A 21,132-nucleotide genomic window follows, 5' to 3' on the forward strand; every position below is an offset into this window, starting at 1 on the left:
GATGGGAAGGGTATTCGGCATTAAGTCTATTGCCATTTTTATTTTACAGTTTCGTTATATTTACTCCACGGTGGGTTATCTTAATTGTAATAATTATCAAAGGGTATGGCAAACCAATAGTAAGAGTTCTAATATGGCAAACCAAGTCAGTAACTGAATTTGCTGGAAAATATGTCTTTCTAATAATGTACAACTTCACGGGGATTTGTTATTCAGAAATTTGTGGGCGGTAAACGCAACCGGAAATTGAACGGACTAAATTCACGGTCACACTGCTATTGAAGATGAGGTTTCAAACTTGCAAGCCTTTTAACGTATAAATCATAGCTGTCACACCTAGCAACATTTCATGTTTTTTGGGGTGAATATGGTATGAGGACGAGATGGACGAGAATCCTGACGAAAATGGTATTGTGGATTTTGTTAACTAGGCTTGGTGTGCTTGATGTTCAACATGGATGGCGTATCCTTGCTAAATTTGCATTTGTTGTTCTTTTAGCATGCTAGGAATGTGAGGACTAGTATTTCAGAATCATCCACTGTTATGTTTTGTAAGGGATAGCCTGTTAAATAATTTATTGGATATATGTAGTTATTCAGCACGCTTTGCATTGTAGGAGGACATAGAGACCTAACGTTACCTTGACAAGAATGCATTGTTTTTACCCCAAATAAATAATCTGTCTTTTTAAACATATTCTAAACTAATCGGGTGCGCTTTGTTGGTTTGTGCATGCAGTTCGCACGTTTGGGGCATCACCATAGGTTTCATTGTGTTATTTGAAATCTGCTAAATTTTTTGTAAATATTTTAAATAAGTATTTGAAGCAGCACTGTTTTATGTTAAATTCAACTTTGAATCTGTTCAGTATTCAATCAGGGTTGCGGCTCATATCAATTTCTTTAGCCCCGCACTGTATGTAGATGCTGAGACTGGGCTCCTCGGAACGTCCTTACCCTTACTTTATTACATTTAAATTGAAATTGGGTGACGTCAGAGTTGGACGTCCAAAGGGTCCCTTTCATACTGAACAAAACTTTTAACGCAACATGTAACGTTATAGTGTTGGTTTCATGAGCTGAAATAAAGGATCCCAGAAATGTCCCTTATGCACAAAAAGCTTACTTCTCTCAAATGTTGTGCACATATTTGTTTGCATCCCTGTTAATGAGCATTTCTTCTTTGCCAAGATAATCTGTCCCCATTACAGGTGGGGCATATCAAGAAGCTGATTAAACAGCATGATCATTACACAGGTGCACCTTGTGCTGGGGACAATAAAAGGCCACTCCAAAATGTTCAGTTTTGTCACACAGCACAATGCCACAGATGTCTCAAGTTGAGAGGGAGTGTGCAATTGACATGCTGACTCCAGGAATGTTCACCAGAGCTGTTGCCAGACAATTGAATGTTCATATCTCTACCATAAGCCGCCGCCAAAGACATCTGATGATGGCGCCGGAGGGGATGGCTGCTGTCGTATCAGGTCTTAACCAACCATGCAAAAACATTTTTTTTGCGTTCTTCATAACTTGTTTTGTACATAATATTGCTGCTACTGTCTCTTATGACCGAAAAGAGCTTCTGAACATCAGAACTGCGATTACTCACCTCAGATTAGACTTTAGTTTTTCCAAAATGAGTCAAATGAGAGGGATATACTACAGACACCAGACCCAGATCCCCGCCATTCTCTGGAAAAATATCAGGGTGCATTGTGAGGATCAGGTGACAAGTGGCTAATTTGCCTTTGCCTTCCGTCCTGCTAGCTAACGTTCAATTGCTGGAAAATAAATGGGAAGAACTGAAAGCGCGTATATCCTACCAACGGGACATTAAAAACTGTAATATCTTGTTTCACTGAGTCGTGGCTGAATGACGACATTAAGAACATACAGCTGACGGGTTATGCACTCTATCGGCAGGTTAGAACAGCAGCCTCTGGTAAGACACGGGGCGGGGGCCAATACATATATGTCAACAGCTGATGCATGATATCTGACCTGCTCACCTGAGGTAGAGTATCTCATGATAAGCTGTAGACCACACTATCTACCTATAGAGTTTTCATCTGTATTTTTTTGTAGCTGTCTACGTACTACCACAGACGCTGGCAATAACAGCACACTCAATGAGCTGTATACCGCCATAAGCAAACAGGAAAATGCTCATCCAGATGCGGCGCTCCTATTGGCCGGGGGCTTTAATGCAGGGAAAGAAATGAGGTAAAACTGATTTGTTTCCCATCAGCATGTTAAATGTGCAACCAGGGGGGGAATCTAGACCACCTTTACTCCACACACAGAGATGTGTACAAACCTCGCCCTCCATTTGACAAATCTGACCATAATTCTATCCTCCTGATTCCTGATTACAAGCAAAAATTAAAGCAGGAAGCACCAGTGACTCGGTCTGTAAAACGGTGGTCAGGTGAAGCAGATGCTAAGCTACAGGACAGTTTTGCTAACACAGACTGGAACATGTTCTGGTATTCTTCCGATGGCATTGAGGAGTACACCACATCCAGCACTGGCTTTATCAATAAGTGAATCGAGGACGTCGTACCCACAGTGATTGCACGTACATACCCCAACCAGAAGCCATGGATTACAGGCAACATACGGCACTGAGCTAAAGGGTAGAGCTGCCTCTTTCAAGGAGCGAGACTCTAACCCGGAAGCTTATGAGAAATCCCGCTATGCCCTCCGAACCATCAAACAGGCAAAGCTTCAATACAGGACTAAGATCAAATCATACTACACCAGCTCCGACGCTCGTCGGATGTGTCAGGGCTTGCCAACTATTACAGACTACAAAGGAAGGTACAGCCAAGAGCAGCCAGATGAGCTAAATAACTTCTATGCTCGCTTCGAGGCAAGTAACACTGAAACATGCATGAGCGCATCAGCTGTTCTGGATGACTGTGTGATCACGCTCTCCGCAGCCGATGTAGTACCTTAAAACAGGTCAACATTCACAAGGCCGCAGGGCCAGACGGATTATCAGGACGTGTACTCCGAGCATGCTCTGACCAACTGGCAAGTGTCTTCACTGACATTTTTCAACCTCTCCCTGACTGAGTCTGTAATACCAACATGTTTCAAGCAGACCACCATAGTCCCTGTGCCCAAGATCACTAAGGTAAACTGCCTAAATGACTACCGACCCGTAGCACTCATGTCTGTAGCCATGAAATGCTTTGAAAGGCTGGTCATGGCTCAATTCAAAACCATAATCCAAGAAATCCTAGACCCACTCCAATTTGCATACCGCACCAATAGATCCACAGATGATGCAATCTCTATTGCACTCCATGCTGCCCGTTCACACCTAGACAAAAGGAACACCTATGTGAGAGTGCTATTCATTGACTACAGCTCAGCGTTCAACACCATAGTGCCTTCCAAGGTCAACACTAAACTAAGGCCCCTGGGACTAAACACCTCCCTCTGCAACTGGATCCTGGACTTCCTTACGGGCCGCCCCCAGGTGGTATGGGTAGGTAACAACACATCCGCCACGCTGATCCTCAACACGGGGGCCCCTCAGGGGTGCGTGCTCAGTCCCCTCCTGTACTCCCTGTTCACTCATGACTGCACGGCCAGGCACGACTCCAACGCCGTCATTAAGATTGCTGATGACACAACAGTGGTAGGCCTGATTACCGACAAAGATCAGACAGCCTATGGAGAGGAGGTCAGAGACCTGACCGTGTGGCGCAAGGACAACAACCTCTCCCTCAACATGATCAAGACAAAAGAGATGATTGTGGACTACAGGAAAAGGAGCACCAAGCACGCCTCCATTCTCAGCGACAGGGTTGTAGTGGAGCAGGTTAGGCGCTTCAAGTTTCTTGGCATCCACGTCACCAACACACTAACATGGTCCAAGCACATCAAGACAGTCGTGAAGAGGGCACGACAAAACCTATTCCCCCTCAGGAGACTGAAAAGATTTGGCATGGATCCTCACATCCTCAATGTTTTACAGCGGTACCACCGAGAGCATCTTGATGGGTTGAATCACTGCCTGATATGGCAACTGTTCAGCCTCCAACTGCAAGGCACTACAGAGGGTTGTGCGTACGGCCCAGTACATCACCGTGGGCAAAGCTTCCTGCCATCCAGGTCCTCTATACGAGGTGTTGTCAGAAGAAGGCCCTAAAAATTGTCAGACTCCAGCCACCCTAGTCATCTTTGCTACTGCACGGCTTCTTCATCTGCGGGATCGTCTGAGACCAGCCACCCAGACAGCTGATGAAACAGAAGTTTTTATGTCTGTAATAAAGCCCTTTTGTGGAGAGAAAATAATTCTGATAGGCTGGAAATGGCTTCCAATTGGGTGGGCCTATGCCCACCCATGGCTGCGACCCTGCCCAGTCATGTGAAATCCATAAATTAGAACCTAATGAATTTATTTAAATCAACAAATTTTCTTAAATCAATTGTAACTCAGTGAAATCGTTGAAATTGTATGTTTTTATATTTTTGTTCAGTATAGCATTTAGACCTCCCCTTCTAACTATACCTAGGATCTATGAATGTATACATCTGGTCAAGGTGACAGTGCAGTGTGATAACCTCTTAGCTAGCAAGACATCTGGGTGGCTTTATTTACTAATTATTTTCCTTTTTTTTTTTAGGTCCCCCTCTTCTTCTTCCCTCTCTGCGTCTCTTCATTCCACCACTGCGGCTTGTCTCTGCAGCCATGTGGCAAGTGGTTCAGCGAGGAGATGTTCAAGATTATGGGATGCTGGAGGAGTTTGTCACCACGTTGACCGACATTGTGCCAGAGCTTTTGAGTTGCAGTCAGAGGGCCCAACTCATTCTGGGGCTTCGAGCAAGGGTAAGAGATTGGGTTCAGAATGGGGAAAAATAAACATGCAACAAGATCATGTGAGGTTAGTCTCTGACAACAATATTGTTGACTCTAGCATAAACCACCCAGCTGTTAAACATTGGCTGAGATGAAGACCCTGACACTGGTTTCTCAAATACTGCCGTTGGCCCTTAGCTAGGCTAGCTATCATTTTCTCCAAATGTGTCCCAATGAGAGCAGAGCAATGCCTACGAAGCGTGTGGTTGACCTTTGCTCTACTCCTGACTGGTCATCTGTAATTTTAGATGGTTCTGGAGTTGTGTCGCACTGAGCAGACAGCAGACCAAGACATTCAGCAACACCTGGCCAGGATCCGAAGCCTCATATCCACTGGGGAAGCAGAGGTGAGTATCTTTCTGGGAGGGAGCAGAGGCCTATGTCACTCTAAATGTTGTCATTGAGTTGTTAAATGTGATTATTTAATTGTTGTGTGTGTTTTGTTGCAGTCAAGTGATGCAGAGGTGGAATTATCTGAATCAAACTTTGTAGAGCTGGTTGAATCTCTGCTGAAAGACCCCAGTGAAAGGGAGAACTTTTACCAGGTTTGTTTTGCTCTTATACGGTGGGAAAGTATAAAAGCTTTGCTGGTCTAGGTTTTAGTGGCCTAGTTTTATATTGTTTCAAACCAATATAAATATAGGTATTATTGGCATTTTAGGTTCATTTATTCTCTCCTAGGACGTGTTCCCTGTGGAATTTGGGCCCAAGTATGACACTGCAATACAGATGCTGATGTTAGAATTCCTTTCCAGACTGGAGAAGTTACTTCCCATACCAGACCTTGAACAGGTAATAAGAATGAATAACACCTTTATCTAATTAGGTTGGGGAATTAGAAGTCAAGAATACCAATCAGTAATATTTTTCACTTTTAAACAAAGAAACTCGGTGTGACATGAGTTTGTCGTGGGTTAATGATTTTAAACCATGCTCCTCTCTCAAGACTGCCTCCTTGTTAAGTGCCGTCCCCTCTGCCCTGGAGAAATGTGTACAGTTTGTACCTGACCCCATACAATTGAGGACCCTGCTCCAGTACCACAGAAAACTTGGACATTTGGACTCCATCCGTAAGTATCATACAGTGTTCTAGATTGGTTGTGCCAAAATTGCAATTATAAATGGGGTAGTTTGGGTCTTGGATGCTGATTGGTTGATACCGAATTTCAGCCATGTGTATATCAAACAATTTGCCACCGGTATGATGTATAAATACTTGTTTACTGCTCTAATTACGTTGGTAACCATTTTATATTAGCAATAAGGCACCTTTTTTGGGGTGTATGGCCAATATACTACTGCTAAGGGCTGTATATACAGGCAATCCACATTGCGTCGTGCTTAGGGACAGCCCTTAGCCGTGGTATATTGGCCATATACCACACCCCCTCGGCCTTATGCTTAAATGTACCACACGCCCTCGGCCTTATTACTTGAATGATGTGTCAAGTAGAACAAATGTGACTTTTATCGGTAAAAGTTTATATTTGAGGCATTTACATAATTTGCATGTATGATGTTAGTCAACTACTGTTGCAAAAAAAGTGAATTCACAGTGGAACTTTTTTGGCATTGTCTCCCACTTTTGCATAAAAAGGAACTCCATCGTCCTTTGGTGACTTCATCCTCTCCTCTCTGTCTCTTCCTCCATACGTGCGAGTGGTGACTGCCCCAGATGTAGACTCAGATACACAATCAGAAGGCATGAATTTGGAGGGAATGGAAGCAAGAGAGTTGTTGGAGAATCGGACAAAGGAAATCGATGTACTAGTCCCAGCAGATGAAGTTAGAAGATACATAATTACTGAGCCAGATTACGGTATGGACATGGAGTCTGCCGTTGGGGAAAATGACAATCAAGCGGTCACTGGCTTGAATTTACTCAGACCATCACAATTAAAACGAAGCAAAAGGCTGCAGATTAAGGAAATGTTTTCAAAAGGTAGAAAACCTCAAACTGGGCTTGCAAACAGACAGCCATCATCCTCCAAGGTGTGTCCTTCCCCAAAGAATTCATGCAGAAGAGGCCCATTCAATAAGGCATGTGAACTGTGTGGAAAGACATTCACTCGGGTTGCAGACATGAAAAGGCATCAGCTAACCCACACTGAAAATCTCAAGTTTAAGTGCCACAAATGTGAAAAATTATTCTCGGATGGTCAAAGTCTGAAGAGACACCAGAGGCGAGTTTGTGAAAAGGAGCTAAACATGTTGCATGAAGATAAAAATGAGGAACAGATCCCACAACCCTCAACTAGCAAACCTCAGATCCCATCACTCCTCAAGACTCCCTGTCCACCAGGGCCATCTCATCAAGGAACTCTGGACACTATCACAGCCACGAACACATGCTCTGTGTGTGGGAGGTTTTTTACTCGTACATCAAGCTTGGTGAGGCACATGAGCTCCCACTCAAAAGAGCGTCCATTTAGGTGTGTCAATTGTGGTAAGAGATTCAAGTATTCATACGATTTTAGAAAACATCAGGGAGAATTGTGTCAGAAAGTGACCCAGGGAGATTTGTGTCAGGATGTTGATCAGAACATGGCACAACAAAAGAGTGGCCTGCAACCAGAGAAGGTTTTTCTTGCCACTGCAGAGAATCGCACCCAGGTAGATTCCAAAACCTGTTGTGTCTGTGGTAAGATTTTGACTTGTACCTCACAGATGGAAAGGCACTTGAAATCTCACTCAAAGGCACGTCCCTTTCATTGTGCTATTTGTGAGAGAAGCTTTAAGTACAAAGACTCTTTGAAGAAACATCAGGAAATCCTTGGCCACGAGGGCATCCTAGAAGACTTTGATCTGAGTGTGGACCATCAACAAGTGGAAGTTAACACAGAGAGTTGCAGCAGCCCTCTCACTACCAAGGAAAACGACACTGAGCTCCTTATCAAGGCTTTTACTCCAGCGCCAACTGCCAAAGAACACGCATGCACTGTGTGTGGGAAGATTTTGGACTGTGCTTCTCATTTAGCTACTCATATGAGATCCCATTCAGAAGAGCGTCCTTACCAATGTGTCAACTGTGAGCAGCGTTTTAAGTACAAGCAAAGTTTGAATCAACACCAGAGATATATCTGTAAGGTGAACCGAGAAGAGTCCTCTCAGATGGTAGACCAGCACCAAGAGGAGGAGTCTAGTGAACTGGTGGCTGTTAAGGCTGATACCCCAGAGACATCTACCAGTCGACTACAACTGGTTCACTGGTGTAAAAAATGTGGAAAGTGTTTCGATGACATCTGTAATTTGAAGCAACACCAGGAAAGTTCATGCAAAGAGGGAAAAATAAAGGTGGTCTTCCAATGTGAAAAAATAAAGGTGGTCTTCAAATGTGATGATTGTGGGAAGGACTTCAAAGGTTCATCATCCCTAAGGACACACAAGCGAATTCACAACCCATTCTATTGCTCTGATTGTGGAAGGGTCCTCCCAAACTCCATTGCCCTTGACAGACACAAGCTGATGCAGCACAAGGAATTCCAGTGTACTATGTGTGAGAAGACCTTTACCCTGTTGGGGCGTCTGAGAGAACACTATCTGCATCAACATAAATTCACAGGCCCATACCCCTGCTCTCAATGTGAGAAAACCTTCACTCAGTTATCATACCTTGTCATCCACGAGAGGGTTCATTCAGGAGAGTACCTGTACCAGTGCCCTGTTTGTCAAGCAAAGTTTAATTCAGCAAATTCTCTAACGATACACAGTAGGAAGCACACAGGAGAAAAGCCGTTCCTGTGCTGGCAGTGTGGAAAGAGCTTCAAGGCTGCTGGAGAACTGTCGGTTCATATGGGGACCCACTCAGAGGAGAGACCATTTTCCTGTTCGCAGTGTGACATGTCCTACAGAACAAAACTTCAGATGAATTCACACATTGAACAAGTTCATGAGGGGGTGAGATACCCTTGTACAATCTGTGGAAAGCAGTTTTACAAAGCAGTGTCATTAAAAAGACACGAACTCACTCACACAGGAGAAAGACCATTTCCATGCTCCTATTGCACAAAAACCTTCATCACTGCCAATGAAAAAAGGCTGCATGAAAGATACCATACTGGTGAGAGACCATACAAATGTCAAGACTGTGGAAAGTCTTTCATTCAGTCAGGTTACTTGAAATCTCACCGACGTCTTCACACAGGAGAGAAGCCATTTGCATGTAGCTTTTGTGATAAAAGTTTCAGATTGTCTTATCATAGGTTAAAACACGAGCGAACCCATACAAGAAAAAATAAGCCACATGTGTGTGGAGAATGTGGGTTAGCTTTCGCTCAAAAAAAACGCCTGACTGAACACCTATGCACTCACCCTGGGAATTAAAATGGAAGTTTTTTGGGGGGGAACTCTGATGTTCCTTTTTATTGTTATTAATTTTAAGACGGAACAGCAGGGAAAGTAGTGAGGTAGAAGGAAAGTAGGGGCACAGACAGAAGGGCAGAGAAGGAGTTTGAACCCTCGTCACCAGGTATATGTGGACCGGAGTCAAAAGCATTACCACTCTGGCATTTGAGTTCTTGTTGTGTACTGTTATATATATATATAAAAACACTGGTTTAACACCTTTTGCTTTTAATATTTTTTGTTGTTTGTTCATTTAATATTTTTTTTTCATAATTCCCTATATAATTTTAATAGCTAAATTGTAATGTAAACTGTTATTCTCAAATAACTACATTGCATTTTCTGACAATAGCAATAATAAAGGAGGACATGAAAATATCTGATTTAAAAACGTGTGTATTCAGTCATATCTTGCACAGATTCACTTCATACATTTCTGCAAGCGTTGGTTGAATTTTGTATCAGTCATATTTGTATCATTCAGGTCAGCATCACTGGTCCACAAATGTCCCAGTGACACTGGAACAAACGTATTAATGACTTTTGATTTAACTGGAAGGAAGGCTAGTCCATAGAAAGGTCCTTTTGGAAGAAGGGTATTTTTTTCGGGCATATTGGCTATTTTACATTTTTATCCAAAAGGTTAATGGAGAAATAATTCATCCAAGTTTGGAATATTTGTGACTTGTTGGCCTTACTCAGGCCTTCTTTAAACCACTAAAACTGTCTCCGCATGGCAATTATTTTGGGCACGTGAGTCAGCAACATGACAGCATACACGAACAGCACAAATGACATACTCATAACCAAATGCAACACCATGGATGCTCGAGTGGATCACGTTTGTTAAATCAGTGACCAACCTTTCAAACTTGCATTGTGGGGATAAACTTGTTCCGACATGCGTCTACGTGTGGACTGCATGAATTTTACAACAACCATGTGATCAAAAGTCACTAAGTTTTGACTGCAGTCGACTTCCAATTTTCTGCAGTTGCTCCTCACCAGCTCCTCATCGCCTGCGTTGTGGGAGGCACTAATTTCCTTAAAAAATGTACTATCAGTTTTTTTCCAACCAGTACGTACCATGGTATTTTCCTGGCAAAAAAACGTGATAAAAAATGAACAATGGTAATACAATTTTAAAAATACCATGGTTTTGTACTAGTAGCATGTTGTAAAACAAAAGCATGGTAGTTGTTTACAGTGAATTATGATGGTCTGTGCCCCACCGTTTTTCGGGTAATATGACCAAAATCGAAGTAATTTATGATACTCGCAAAATGCAACATTTACTACTATAGTAGCTCTGAAATGGCTAAGCGTAAACCTAGTACCCTCTTAAACCCCTTTAGCTCATAGTGAAAAACCACAACACATGGTCTAGTAGTGCACCATCTCTAAAACCTTGGGAGCTGGATAGTATGGTGAGAAGAATGACAGGAGTCGGAAACCGTAAACTAACTTGTCTCTTCAATACATTTTCAGTTTGCTCTCATTCAACTGAATTGGCTACTCTTATACTATTCTAAATAGCCAACATACTAAAAAAAACATGTTTTTAAAAGTTATTAATTATCATATTATTTAATAGATTCTCACCATATCCCTAAAACAGCCATTTACAATGTTTCATTTTGTTACTCTGCAAGAACGTTCGTTGATCCTGTCGCCATGACTACGACAGGCTAGCTGGACTGGAGCGAACTTTAGCAGAATTCTCTGTTAACGGGCTTTTATAAATGTATTAAACTATCAAAACATAAAATAACAACAGTTATATCACTACACTCCGTTTTACTTGTGGTTTCCTATCCTATGGTTTACAACTTGCTCACCGTGATGATAACGTTAAAAATATTTAGTTTATCTGGTGCCTCTTCAGTTTTAACTAGTCAGGCTAGCGCGAGAGCATCTGTGAGAGAGCGCGTGGAGCAACCAGTAGAGCGAGCGGCTCCCTCTGCGGGCTGAAACAAGCACAACGCCCCTTGACTATAAATACTAAATTATTACAAAATGCCAAAGATCAGGCTACCATATATCTCACTTTCTCCCACATTTCAGGTTGGCAACACAGGGAACCCAAACACGAGCAAAAAACGGTACTATTAATACATAAAGTATTACCCCTTTTTCCACAGCAACTATTTTCCTTTTTCTTTGATGTTTCAGAAAACTAGGACCAACAAGTAGCCTGCCTCTGACTTTATAAGAAACGTGCCCATACTGGTATATCAATTCATAAATTTAAAGGCCAACCAACCTCTTTTCACATTGGGGGGTTTATTTATTTAATGCATTATATAGCCATTATACCATGGTAACGCACACTTAATAAAGAGTACCATATATCATTTTTGGTACCATTCATCATAATTGTGCATTACCATGGTAGAATGTATAATGCGGTTTAACACCATGGTAGTATTTAGGTACAATGGCAGTACCATGGTAGTAACATCATACTTCAAGGCTAAAACCATGGTACATTTCCATAATTCAGACAATATCATGGTGTAAGTGAAAGTACCATAGTAGTACCATGATATGAATGAAAGTACCATAGTACTAGCATGGTACATTATTGTAAGGGAATTGTCAACTGATCATTAGAGTGTTTTTGTTTGACGAATGCCAACGGAACCAAAGACCAACAGGTAGCATTTTAGCCTCGTGGATATAATTATAATTATTTTACATTTTTTATTGCAACAATAATAGCAATATTACACATCAATACAGGGACATTCCTGTGTATACAATAAAATGTTTTTAAAAAATACAACACCAAGACATCTTTAGATGTGACAAGGCTATGAGACATTAACCGACATGTTAATGAGTTCTAATATATTTTCCAACTTTTTAAGTTTAACAGGTTTGAGGGATATTTGGCCAAGAGAATAATAATGTTAATAAAGTAGTTATCGGAATTACAAAGATAAGCATAATGCCATTTAACATCATCAAAGGCAAACATATACAGTGGATATGTACAAATTAATGTATTATATGTATTTAAAAAATAAAAATAAAAAATAATCCTTTATTTAACTAGGCAAGTCAGTTAAGAAAAATGTGTATTTACAATGAGGGCCTACAACATGATAGCACAATGTACACACATATTTTCAGTTTGTGATATGGGGGTTGGAGACATGTTTATTTCGACATCACAAATAATTATTTTTATTAACAATGACAACACTGCCATGTTGCATTGAGCCTTGCTGTTAGAAAACCACATCAATGTCAGACTTTAAACTGTAGCAGATTCACCTCCCCTGACTTCACTCCTCGAATTTTCGTCTGCAGATGGTTGCTTCAGCCTTACCACTCATACAAGCCCACATAACACTGCTTTTAAGGGCAGCAAGCACATCCCAGGGGGCATCAGTTCCAATGAAGTGTAGAGAATATGGGAATGGTAATTGATTATGGTGTGGGCTTTTTTCCAGTTTGCTGTTTGTGGAAGGAGCATGACAGGGGTAAATCCATCTAGTAGGTTACACATGAGGAGATGGAGAAAGAGGGCAATCTTGATTTCAATGCACATAATGTGATCCACATAGTTTATGGTGTACTGTACATTGTTTCAAAGTCATCTTTTTAGGCTGTGTTTTATTGTTGCACATTGTTGACCCTCACATTTAAGGACATATTATTGAGCCATGCCAGACTCTGGGATTTACACACTTGCAGGTGAGTTTTTAAATACGTTTTATTATTATACAAGGGGATTGCTAACTATTGTAAGAATTATTTTTAGTTGGCACACCAAGTCAATAACCGAACTTGCTGACAAAGATGACTTTCTTAAAAAAATCTATTCCGAATTTTAACTCAATTCACGAGGACTTTTATTCTGGGGGGGTGTAAACGCAACCGGAAATTGAACGGACTACGTTCAGTGTCACACTCAGTGCTTCCGACGGTTAGGCTTTAAAACTGTTGTAAGCCTTTTAACTTTGGAAACCATCTTTATAACAAACACTTAGCAATTTTGAAGCTTCCTGCGTGACTACTTTTGTATGAGGACGAGATGCAATGTCAAAATCCTAGCGAAAATGGTATTGCGGATTTTTTTTCTCTAGACTTGGTGTGCTTGATGTTCAACATGGCGTATCCTCGCTAAATTTCCGTCTGTCTCGATCTTTTAAGTACGCTAGAAGCGGGAGGACTAGTACTTCTGAATCATCCACTGTTATGTTTTTTAAGGGATAGCCTATTTAGATGTACAATTACCTTGGCAAGAATGTTATGCTTTTTTTCCCTTTAACCAAATGAGTTGCTAGATAGGGACCTCAATATTTGGAACTAATCTGGTGCGCTTGATTAGTTCGTATGAATGCAGTTTCCACGTTTGGGGCAATTCCATTGGTTTCATTTTGTCTTACAAGTTAAATAATGAACCTTGAGGAAATATTTGAAAGGTTTTTGAACCATCTCAATATCAGTTCAGTATTATTTCAATCATTATTGCGGCTCATTTCCTTATTTTTAGGTCCCCCTCTTCTTCTTCCCTCTCTGCGTCTCTTCATTCCACCACTGCGGCTTGTCTCTGCAGCCATGTGGCAAGTGGTTCAGCGAGGAGACGTTCAAGATTATGGGGGGAGTTTGTCACCACGGTGACAGAGATTGTGCCAGAGCTTTTGAGTTGCAGTCAGAGGGCCCAACTCATTCTGGGGCTTCGAGCAAGGGTAAGAGATTGGGGTGCAGAATGGGGAAAATAAACATGCAACAAGATCATGTGAGGTTACTCTCTGACAACAATATTGTTGACTCTAGCATAAACCACCCAGCTGTTAAACATTGGCTGAGATGAAGACCCTGACACTGGTTTCTCAAATACTGCCATTGGCCTTTAGCTAGGCTATCTATCATTATCTTCAAATGAGAACAGAGCAATGCCTTCAAAGTGTGTGGTTGACCTTTGCTCTACTCTACTGGTCATCTGTAATTTTAGATGGTTCTGGAGTTGTGTCGCACTGAGCAGACAGCAGACCAAGACATTCAGCAACACCTGGCCAGGATCCGAAGCCTCATATCCACTGGGGAAGCAGAGGTGAGTATCTTTCTGGGAGGGAGCAGAGGCCTATGTCACTCTAAATGTTGTGTCATTGAGTTGTTAAATGTGATTATTTAATTGTTGTATGTGTTTTGTTGCAGTCAAGTGATGCAGAGGTGGAATTATCTGAATCAAACTTTGTAGAGCTGGTTGAATCTCTGCTGAAAGACCCCAGTGAAAGGGAGAACTTCTACCAGGTTTGTGTTGCTCTTATATGGTAGGGAAGTGACCACCCCTTTCTGCTTGACTTCCCTATCCAGTCCCATGATTATTTTGGATAAAAAAAGAACTCCAGGCTACATTTTAACACACAAAACCAAATAGAAATCATTTAGAAATAATAATGGCCCTATATAATTTCAGATAACTGCCCTTATCTTGACTAACAAAAGCTGTGCGGCCCTCGGAATTTTGAAACCCCGATGTGGCCCTTGAGCCAAAAGGTTTGCTGGTCTAGGTTACAAAAGGCAAATACTAGGCTAATTATGGACATTAATTATTACATAAATTTCTTCTCTCCTAGGACGTGTTCCCTGTGGAATTTGGGCCCAAGTATGACACTGCAATACAGATGCTGATGTTAGAATTCCTTTCCAGACTTGAGAAGTTACTTCCCCTACCAGACCTTGAACAGGTAATAAGAATGAATAACACCTTTATCTAATTAGCTTGGGGAATTAGAAGTCAGGAATAGCAAGAAATAATCAATAATATTTTCATGTTTAATAAACTGTGAGTTGGACATGAGTTTGTAGTGGGTTAATGATTTTAAACCATGTTCCTCTCTCTCAAGACTGCCTCCTTGTTAAGTGCTGTCCCCTCTGCCCTGGAGAAATGTGTACAGTTTGTACCTGACCCCATACAATTGAGGACCCTGCTCCAGTACCACAGAAAGCGTGGACATTTGGACTCCATCGGTGAGTATCGTACAGACTCAGAGAATCCATAACAGGTAGCCTAGAGCGTTGGGCCAGTAACCAAGAGGTTGCTGGTTCAAATATCTGAGCCGCTATGGTAAAAATCTGTCTTTGCACTTGAGCAAGGCACTCAACCCTAATTTTCTCCAGGGGTGCTGTATTACTATGGCTGACCATGTAAAACAACACATTTCACTACACCTGTCTGGTGTATGTAACATTTTTTTGTTGTTGCTTGGATTGGCTGTGCCAAAATTGCTCATATTTGAAGTATAAGCTAGTTGTACATGATGCAAATATGAATTGTGCATCTAAAGTGTAAAATGTCATTTTGTTTTTGTGTTTTTTTGCAAAGTGCTTGATGAATAGTGTCTTGTAAGTCATGGGTTGGGCACCAAATGCAATATGAAACTGAAATTAAATAAATAACAATTATATAAGATTGTGGAAATGTAATTGACATGTATGACGTTGGTCAAACACTGTTGCAGAAAATATATTAATTCAGTTTAACCTGTCTTTTGTCTCCTCCTTGCACAAAAAGAAACTCCATCATCCTTTGGTGACTACATCCTCTCCTCTCTGTCTCTCCCTCCACATGTACGTGTGGTGACTGCCACAGAAGGAGATTCACAATCAGAATGTTTGGCTAGAGTGGAAGGAAAAGGGTTGGTGGAGGGTACAATAGAGAAAAATGGAGGACTACTTGCACCAGATGAAGATCAAAGAGACTCATTTACTGAGAAGGAGCATGCTATGAATAGGAAGCCTGTAAGTGTGGAAACGGACAATCAAACTGTCACCGGAATTCATGTTCAAACCTCAAAACAAAGCAAAAGGCTGCAGATTAAGAAAATACGGTCAAAAGTACAAAAGCCATGTAAAGCGGATTCTTCCGAGCGTGCAATCCAACAGCCATCCTCCTCCAAGGTGCACACCTCCCTGAGGAAGTCATGCAAAAGAGGCCCATTCAGGAAGACATGCCCCGACTGTGGGAGGACTTTTGCTCGAGCCACGTCCTTTAGAAGGCACCAGCGAAGCCACACTCAAGATCATGATCATAGGTTTAAGTGCCTCAAATGTGCAATAGGCTTCAAGGATCTTTATGATCTGAAGAGACACCAGCAAGGAGTTTGTGAAAAGAACCTCTCAACTTCGGTTGATTGGGAAAATAAAGAAGAGATCCCACAACCCTCAACTAGCAAATCTCCGAACACATCACCCCTTAAGATGCTCTCTCCATCAGGGCTAACACAGAAAAGACCTCTGGACACCAAAACATGCTCTTTGTGTAGGAGGTTTTTCACTCGTACTTCAGACATGGCAAGGCACATGAGATCCCACTCAAAAGAGCATCCATTTTGGTGTGTAAATTGTGATAAGAGATTCAAGTATTCATATGATTTGAAGAGGCACCAGAGAGATTTGTGTAAGAAAGTGAACCAGGAAGATTTAGGTCAGGTTGGTCAAAACTTGTCACAACAGAAGGGGAAACCACAGCCAGAGAAAGATGAATCCCAATCAATGGGTAGCACTGGGTCTCTTGGCACTGATGAAAACCCACAACCATCTCACAAAGGGCTGTCCGACTCAAAAACCTGTTGTGTCTGTGGTAGGATTTTGACTCGTACCTCAGACATGGAAAGGCACTTGAAATCTCACTCAAAGGAGCGTCCCTTTCATTGTGCTATTTGTGAGAGAAGTTTTAAGTACAAAGATACCTTGAAGAAACATCAGGAAATCCTTGGCCACGAGGGCATCCTAGAAGACTTGGGTCAGAGTGTGGACCAGCAACAAGCGGAAGTTAAAACCGAAGGTTGCAGCAGTCCTCTCACTTCCAAGGAAAACGACACTGGGACCCTCATCACAGCTGCTACTTCAGTGCCGACTCTCAAAGAACCCAAACCATGCACTGTGTGTGGGAAGATTTTTAACCGTGCTTCAGGAATGGCTATTCATATGAGATCCCATTCAGAGGAGCGTCCTTATCAATGTGTCAATTGTGAGCAGCGCTTCAAGTACATGCATGGTTTAAAGAAACACCAGAGGGATATCTGTCTGAAGGTGAACCAAGAAGAAGCATCTAAGTTGGTGGACCAGCAACAAGAGGATGCTACTCCAGAGGAGGCTGGTGAACTGCTAGCCACTGATGACACAAGGGCAGAATGCAAGGAGGAAGAAAGAAAGGTGGTATTCAAATGTGATGAATGCGACAAGGAATTCAAAGGCTCATCCTCCCTAAGAACACACAAACGAATTCACAACCCATTCTATTGCTCTGACTGTGGAAGGATATACCCAAACTCCATTGCCTTTGACAGACACAAGCTGATGCACAAGGAAATCCAGTGTACCATGTGTGAGAAGACCTTTACCCTGTTGGGGCGTCTGAGAGAACACTATCTGCATCAACATAAATTCACAGGACCATACCCCTGCTCTCAATGTGAGAAAACCTTCACTCAGTTATCGTACCTTGTCATCCATGAGAGGGTTCACTCGGGAGAGTACCTGTACCAGTGTTCTGTTTGTCCAGAAAAATTCAGAACAGCCAATTCTCTAACAATACACAGTAGGAAGCACACAGGAGAAAAGCCGTTCCTGTGCTGGCAGTGTGGAAAGAGCTACAGGGCCGCTTCTGAACTGTCGGTGCATATGGGAACTCACTCAGAGGAGAAACCCTTTTCTTGTTCGCAGTGTGACATGACTTATCGGACAAAGATTCAGCTGAATACACATATTGAGCAAGTTCATGAGGGGGTGAGATTTACCTGTACAGTCTGTGGAAAGCAGTTTTACAAAGCAGTGTCATTGAAAAGACATGAACTTACTCACACAGGAGAAAGACCATTTCCATGCTCCTATTGCGAAAAAACCTTCATCACAGCAAATGAAAGGAGGTTGCATGAAAGATACCATACTGGTGAGCGACCATACAAATGCCAAGACTGTGGAAAGTCCTTCATCCAGTCAGGTTACCTGAAATCACACCAACGACTTCACACAGGAGAGAAGCCATTTTCATGCAGCGTTTGTGACAAACGTTTCAGATTTTCTCATCATATGAAAAGGCACCAGAAAACCCATACAGAGAAGCATGTATGTGGGGAATGTGGGGAATCTTTCACCCAAATTCGATGCCTCAAGGCTCACCAACTCACTCACTCCCTCAATGAAAATTGAGTTATTGTTGTACATTTGCATATCAGTTGTTGAATGTTTTTTTGATTTTACTTTTGGATAGATTTAATAACTAGGTCCGTCAGATAGTTAAGTGGATATTTTGAATAGATCATCTAGAATGTTGTGTAGAGTCGGCTGCAAGTATTGATTGTAAGTAATTTGTAAAGAGAATCTAAATGACCAATGGGCAACTGAATTTACTTGATGGACAAATCCACCCAAAAACATATATTTGGGAATTTGTTTCATTAGTCCATTGTTGACGTACAGTGCATTTGAAAAGTATTTAGACCCCTTGACATTTTGTTACATTACAGCTTTATTCAAAAAATGTATACATTTGTTTTTCCCCCTCAATCTAAACACAATACCCCATTTTAGAAATGTTTGCAAATATATATATTTTTTAAACAAAAAAATGATAACATATTTACATAATTATTCAGACCCTGTACTCAGTACTTTGTTGAAGCACCTTTAGCGGTGATTACAGCCTCCAGTCTTCTTGGGTATGATGCTACAAGCTTGACACGCCTGTATTTGGGGAGTTTCTCCCGTTCTTCTCTGCAGATCCTCTCATGCTCTGTCAGGTTGGATGGGGAGCGTCGCTGCACAGCTATTTTCAGGACACTCCAAAAATGATGTATATGGTTCAAGTCTGGGTTCTGGCTGGACCACTCAAGGACTTTCAGAAACTTATCCCGAAGCCACTCCTGCATTGTCTTGGCTGTGTGCTTAGGGTCGTTGTCCTGTTGGAAGGTGAACCTTTTCCCAGTCTGAGGTTCTGAGCAGGTTTTCATCAAGGATCTCTCTGTACTTTGCTCTAAACATATTTTCCTTGATCCTGACTAGTCTCCCAGTCCCTGCTGCTGAAAAACATCCTAACAGCATGATGCTGCCACCATGCTTCACTGTAGGGATGGTGCTAGGTTTTTTCCAGGTGTGACGCTTGGGATTCAGGCCAAAGAGTTCAATCTTGGTTTCATCAGACCAGAAAATCTTGTTTCTCATGGTTTGAGAGTCCTTTAGATCGCCTGCGTCCAGCACGGACCCGCTCAATGGCGGATGGCTGGGATCTGGATGTGGTCTTGGCACACATCCAATTCTGCATCCAATTCTGCCTTTCAAACCGTTGGAGTCTGCCTACCTGAAACACCTCTCTATGAAGGTGGCTTCTTGGTAGCGATTACTTCCATGAAGAGGGTGGGTGAGCTCCATGCTTTTTCAGTAAGTTCTGAGTGCTACCGGATGGACCCAGGGGGGAGGAGTACATCTCTCCTCCCCAACCCTTTATTCCTCCCGAAGGTTCTGTCAGACAGGCATGTGAACATAACTTTTATCCTGTCTGCTTACGACCCCCCGGCAGTGGCGGGGGATTCTGGGCCTCCCTCCGGCATGTTGTGCCCTGAGGGGGCACTGGCTGCCTATGTGGAGCGGACACGGTCAGTTAGAACAACAGACCAGCTCTTTGTCTGCTTTGTCCTCGTGCACTTTTTGCTAGGTACTATCAGGTAAATGTGGCACCTCTCTCTGCGGTTGGTTCAGCGGTCCTGGCCTCCCCTTCCACATTGACGGCCCCTGCGTCTCGGTCCCGCACTGGGATTTCGCCGCAGGCTGGTCAGGTATACCAATATATTGGAGTGATCCAATATAGTAAAATATAACGAAAGTTATGCATGTAACCACGGTTATGTGAGCTATTTGGATCACTCCAATCCTCTACGGTGCTAGAGTCACCTCAAAAATGATGTAGAGACGGCATGTCGCGGCCATGGGTTCTAATATATATATATATATATATATATATAATATATATATATATAAGAGCGGACCCCAGCCGTGACACAGGTGTACACGGGAGTAAATCTGTTAATCCTCACCTCGGATGTATCCCTCCGCCGTGGAGTGATACCAATATATTGGAGTGATCCAAATAGCTCACATAACCGTGGTTACATACGTAACCTTCGGTATTGTGTAGGTTGTAACATAAAATGTGGAAAAAGTCAAGGGCTCTGAATACTTTCCGAATGCACTTTAAAAGTTACATATCTTAAAATTTTGATTCCTGACAAGCGAAACATCATCATTGGACTAATTACATTTTTTTCTTTTTCTTTAAGCTACTTGTCATAGTGGGTATATCCAGTCCATAGTGGGTATATCCAGTCCATAGTGGGTATATCCAGTCCATAGTGGGTATATCCAGTCCATAGTGGGTATATCCAGTCCATAGTGGGTATATCCAGTCCATAGTGGGTATATCCAGTCCATAGTGGGTATATCCAGTCCAATACTTCAAGTATTGTTTTTTCTGTGATAGCTGAACTTTTCATTAAGAATGCACTCTTTATTTTTATGGTTACATTTCTTTTATTAACCTTTATTTTAATATTGTATGAAACGTGCTGTATATGATTTTGTCATTTGAATTAAATTCACTTTTTTGGCAACATCAGTGGAGTTTATTGCATTATATTAGCATCTGTGAGATGATTCACTGATTACTAGAGACGATATAGCCAGAGATTTGTATAACTAAATCAAGATAGCCCACAGCCTGTAGTTTCCAATGGGAACAGATGAGTTTTCTTAGGAAGAACAAGCAAGGAGGTGGGCAGAGCCAAGCACGAGAGAGCGAGATCCTATTGGCCCATTCTAGCAAACATCTGCATATATCCGTTAGGGAACGCCTACTCTGAAATGCACGTGTGCAATAACTCAATTCGACTTTTCACTCCTAA

At 42.0% G+C, this 21,132-nt stretch overlaps 2 protein-coding genes across 3 annotated transcripts; both read left to right on the forward strand.

Moving 5' to 3' along the window:
* Window positions 1–238: 238 nt before the first annotated feature.
* LOC116366206 (zinc finger protein 420-like) lies at window positions 239–9,598 on the forward strand. Its single transcript, XM_031818427.1, has 7 exons — window positions 239–408; window positions 4,644–4,846; window positions 5,125–5,223; window positions 5,326–5,421; window positions 5,558–5,668; window positions 5,823–5,946; window positions 6,474–9,598. Exons 1-7 carry the CDS (start codon window positions 384–386, stop codon window positions 9,197–9,199), a joined length of 3,384 nt encoding a protein of 1,127 aa, XP_031674287.1. The 5' UTR covers window positions 239–383; the 3' UTR covers window positions 9,200–9,598.
* Window positions 9,599–13,093: 3,495 nt separating this feature from the next.
* LOC109876686 (zinc finger protein 420-like) lies at window positions 13,094–20,846 on the forward strand. 2 transcript variants are annotated; one of them, XM_031818429.1, is made up of 7 exons: window positions 13,094–13,290; window positions 13,725–13,920; window positions 14,187–14,285; window positions 14,390–14,485; window positions 14,812–14,922; window positions 15,082–15,205; window positions 15,828–20,846. In XM_031818429.1, exons 3-7 carry the CDS (start codon window positions 14,187–14,189, stop codon window positions 18,386–18,388), a joined length of 2,991 nt encoding a protein of 996 aa, XP_031674289.1. In that variant the 5' UTR covers window positions 13,094–13,290; window positions 13,725–13,920; the 3' UTR covers window positions 18,389–20,846. The 2 variants fall into 2 exon arrangements, with proteins under 2 accessions (XP_031674289.1, XP_031674288.1); XM_031818428.1 differs by having other exon boundaries at window positions 13,095–13,290; window positions 15,750–20,846.
* The last annotated feature ends 286 nt before the right edge of the window (window positions 20,847–21,132 follow it).

The sequence above is a fragment of the Oncorhynchus kisutch genome, unplaced genomic scaffold, assembly GCF_002021735.2.
Source record: "Oncorhynchus kisutch isolate 150728-3 unplaced genomic scaffold, Okis_V2 scaffold1384, whole genome shotgun sequence".
NCBI lineage: Eukaryota > Metazoa > Chordata > Actinopteri > Salmoniformes > Salmonidae > Oncorhynchus > Oncorhynchus kisutch.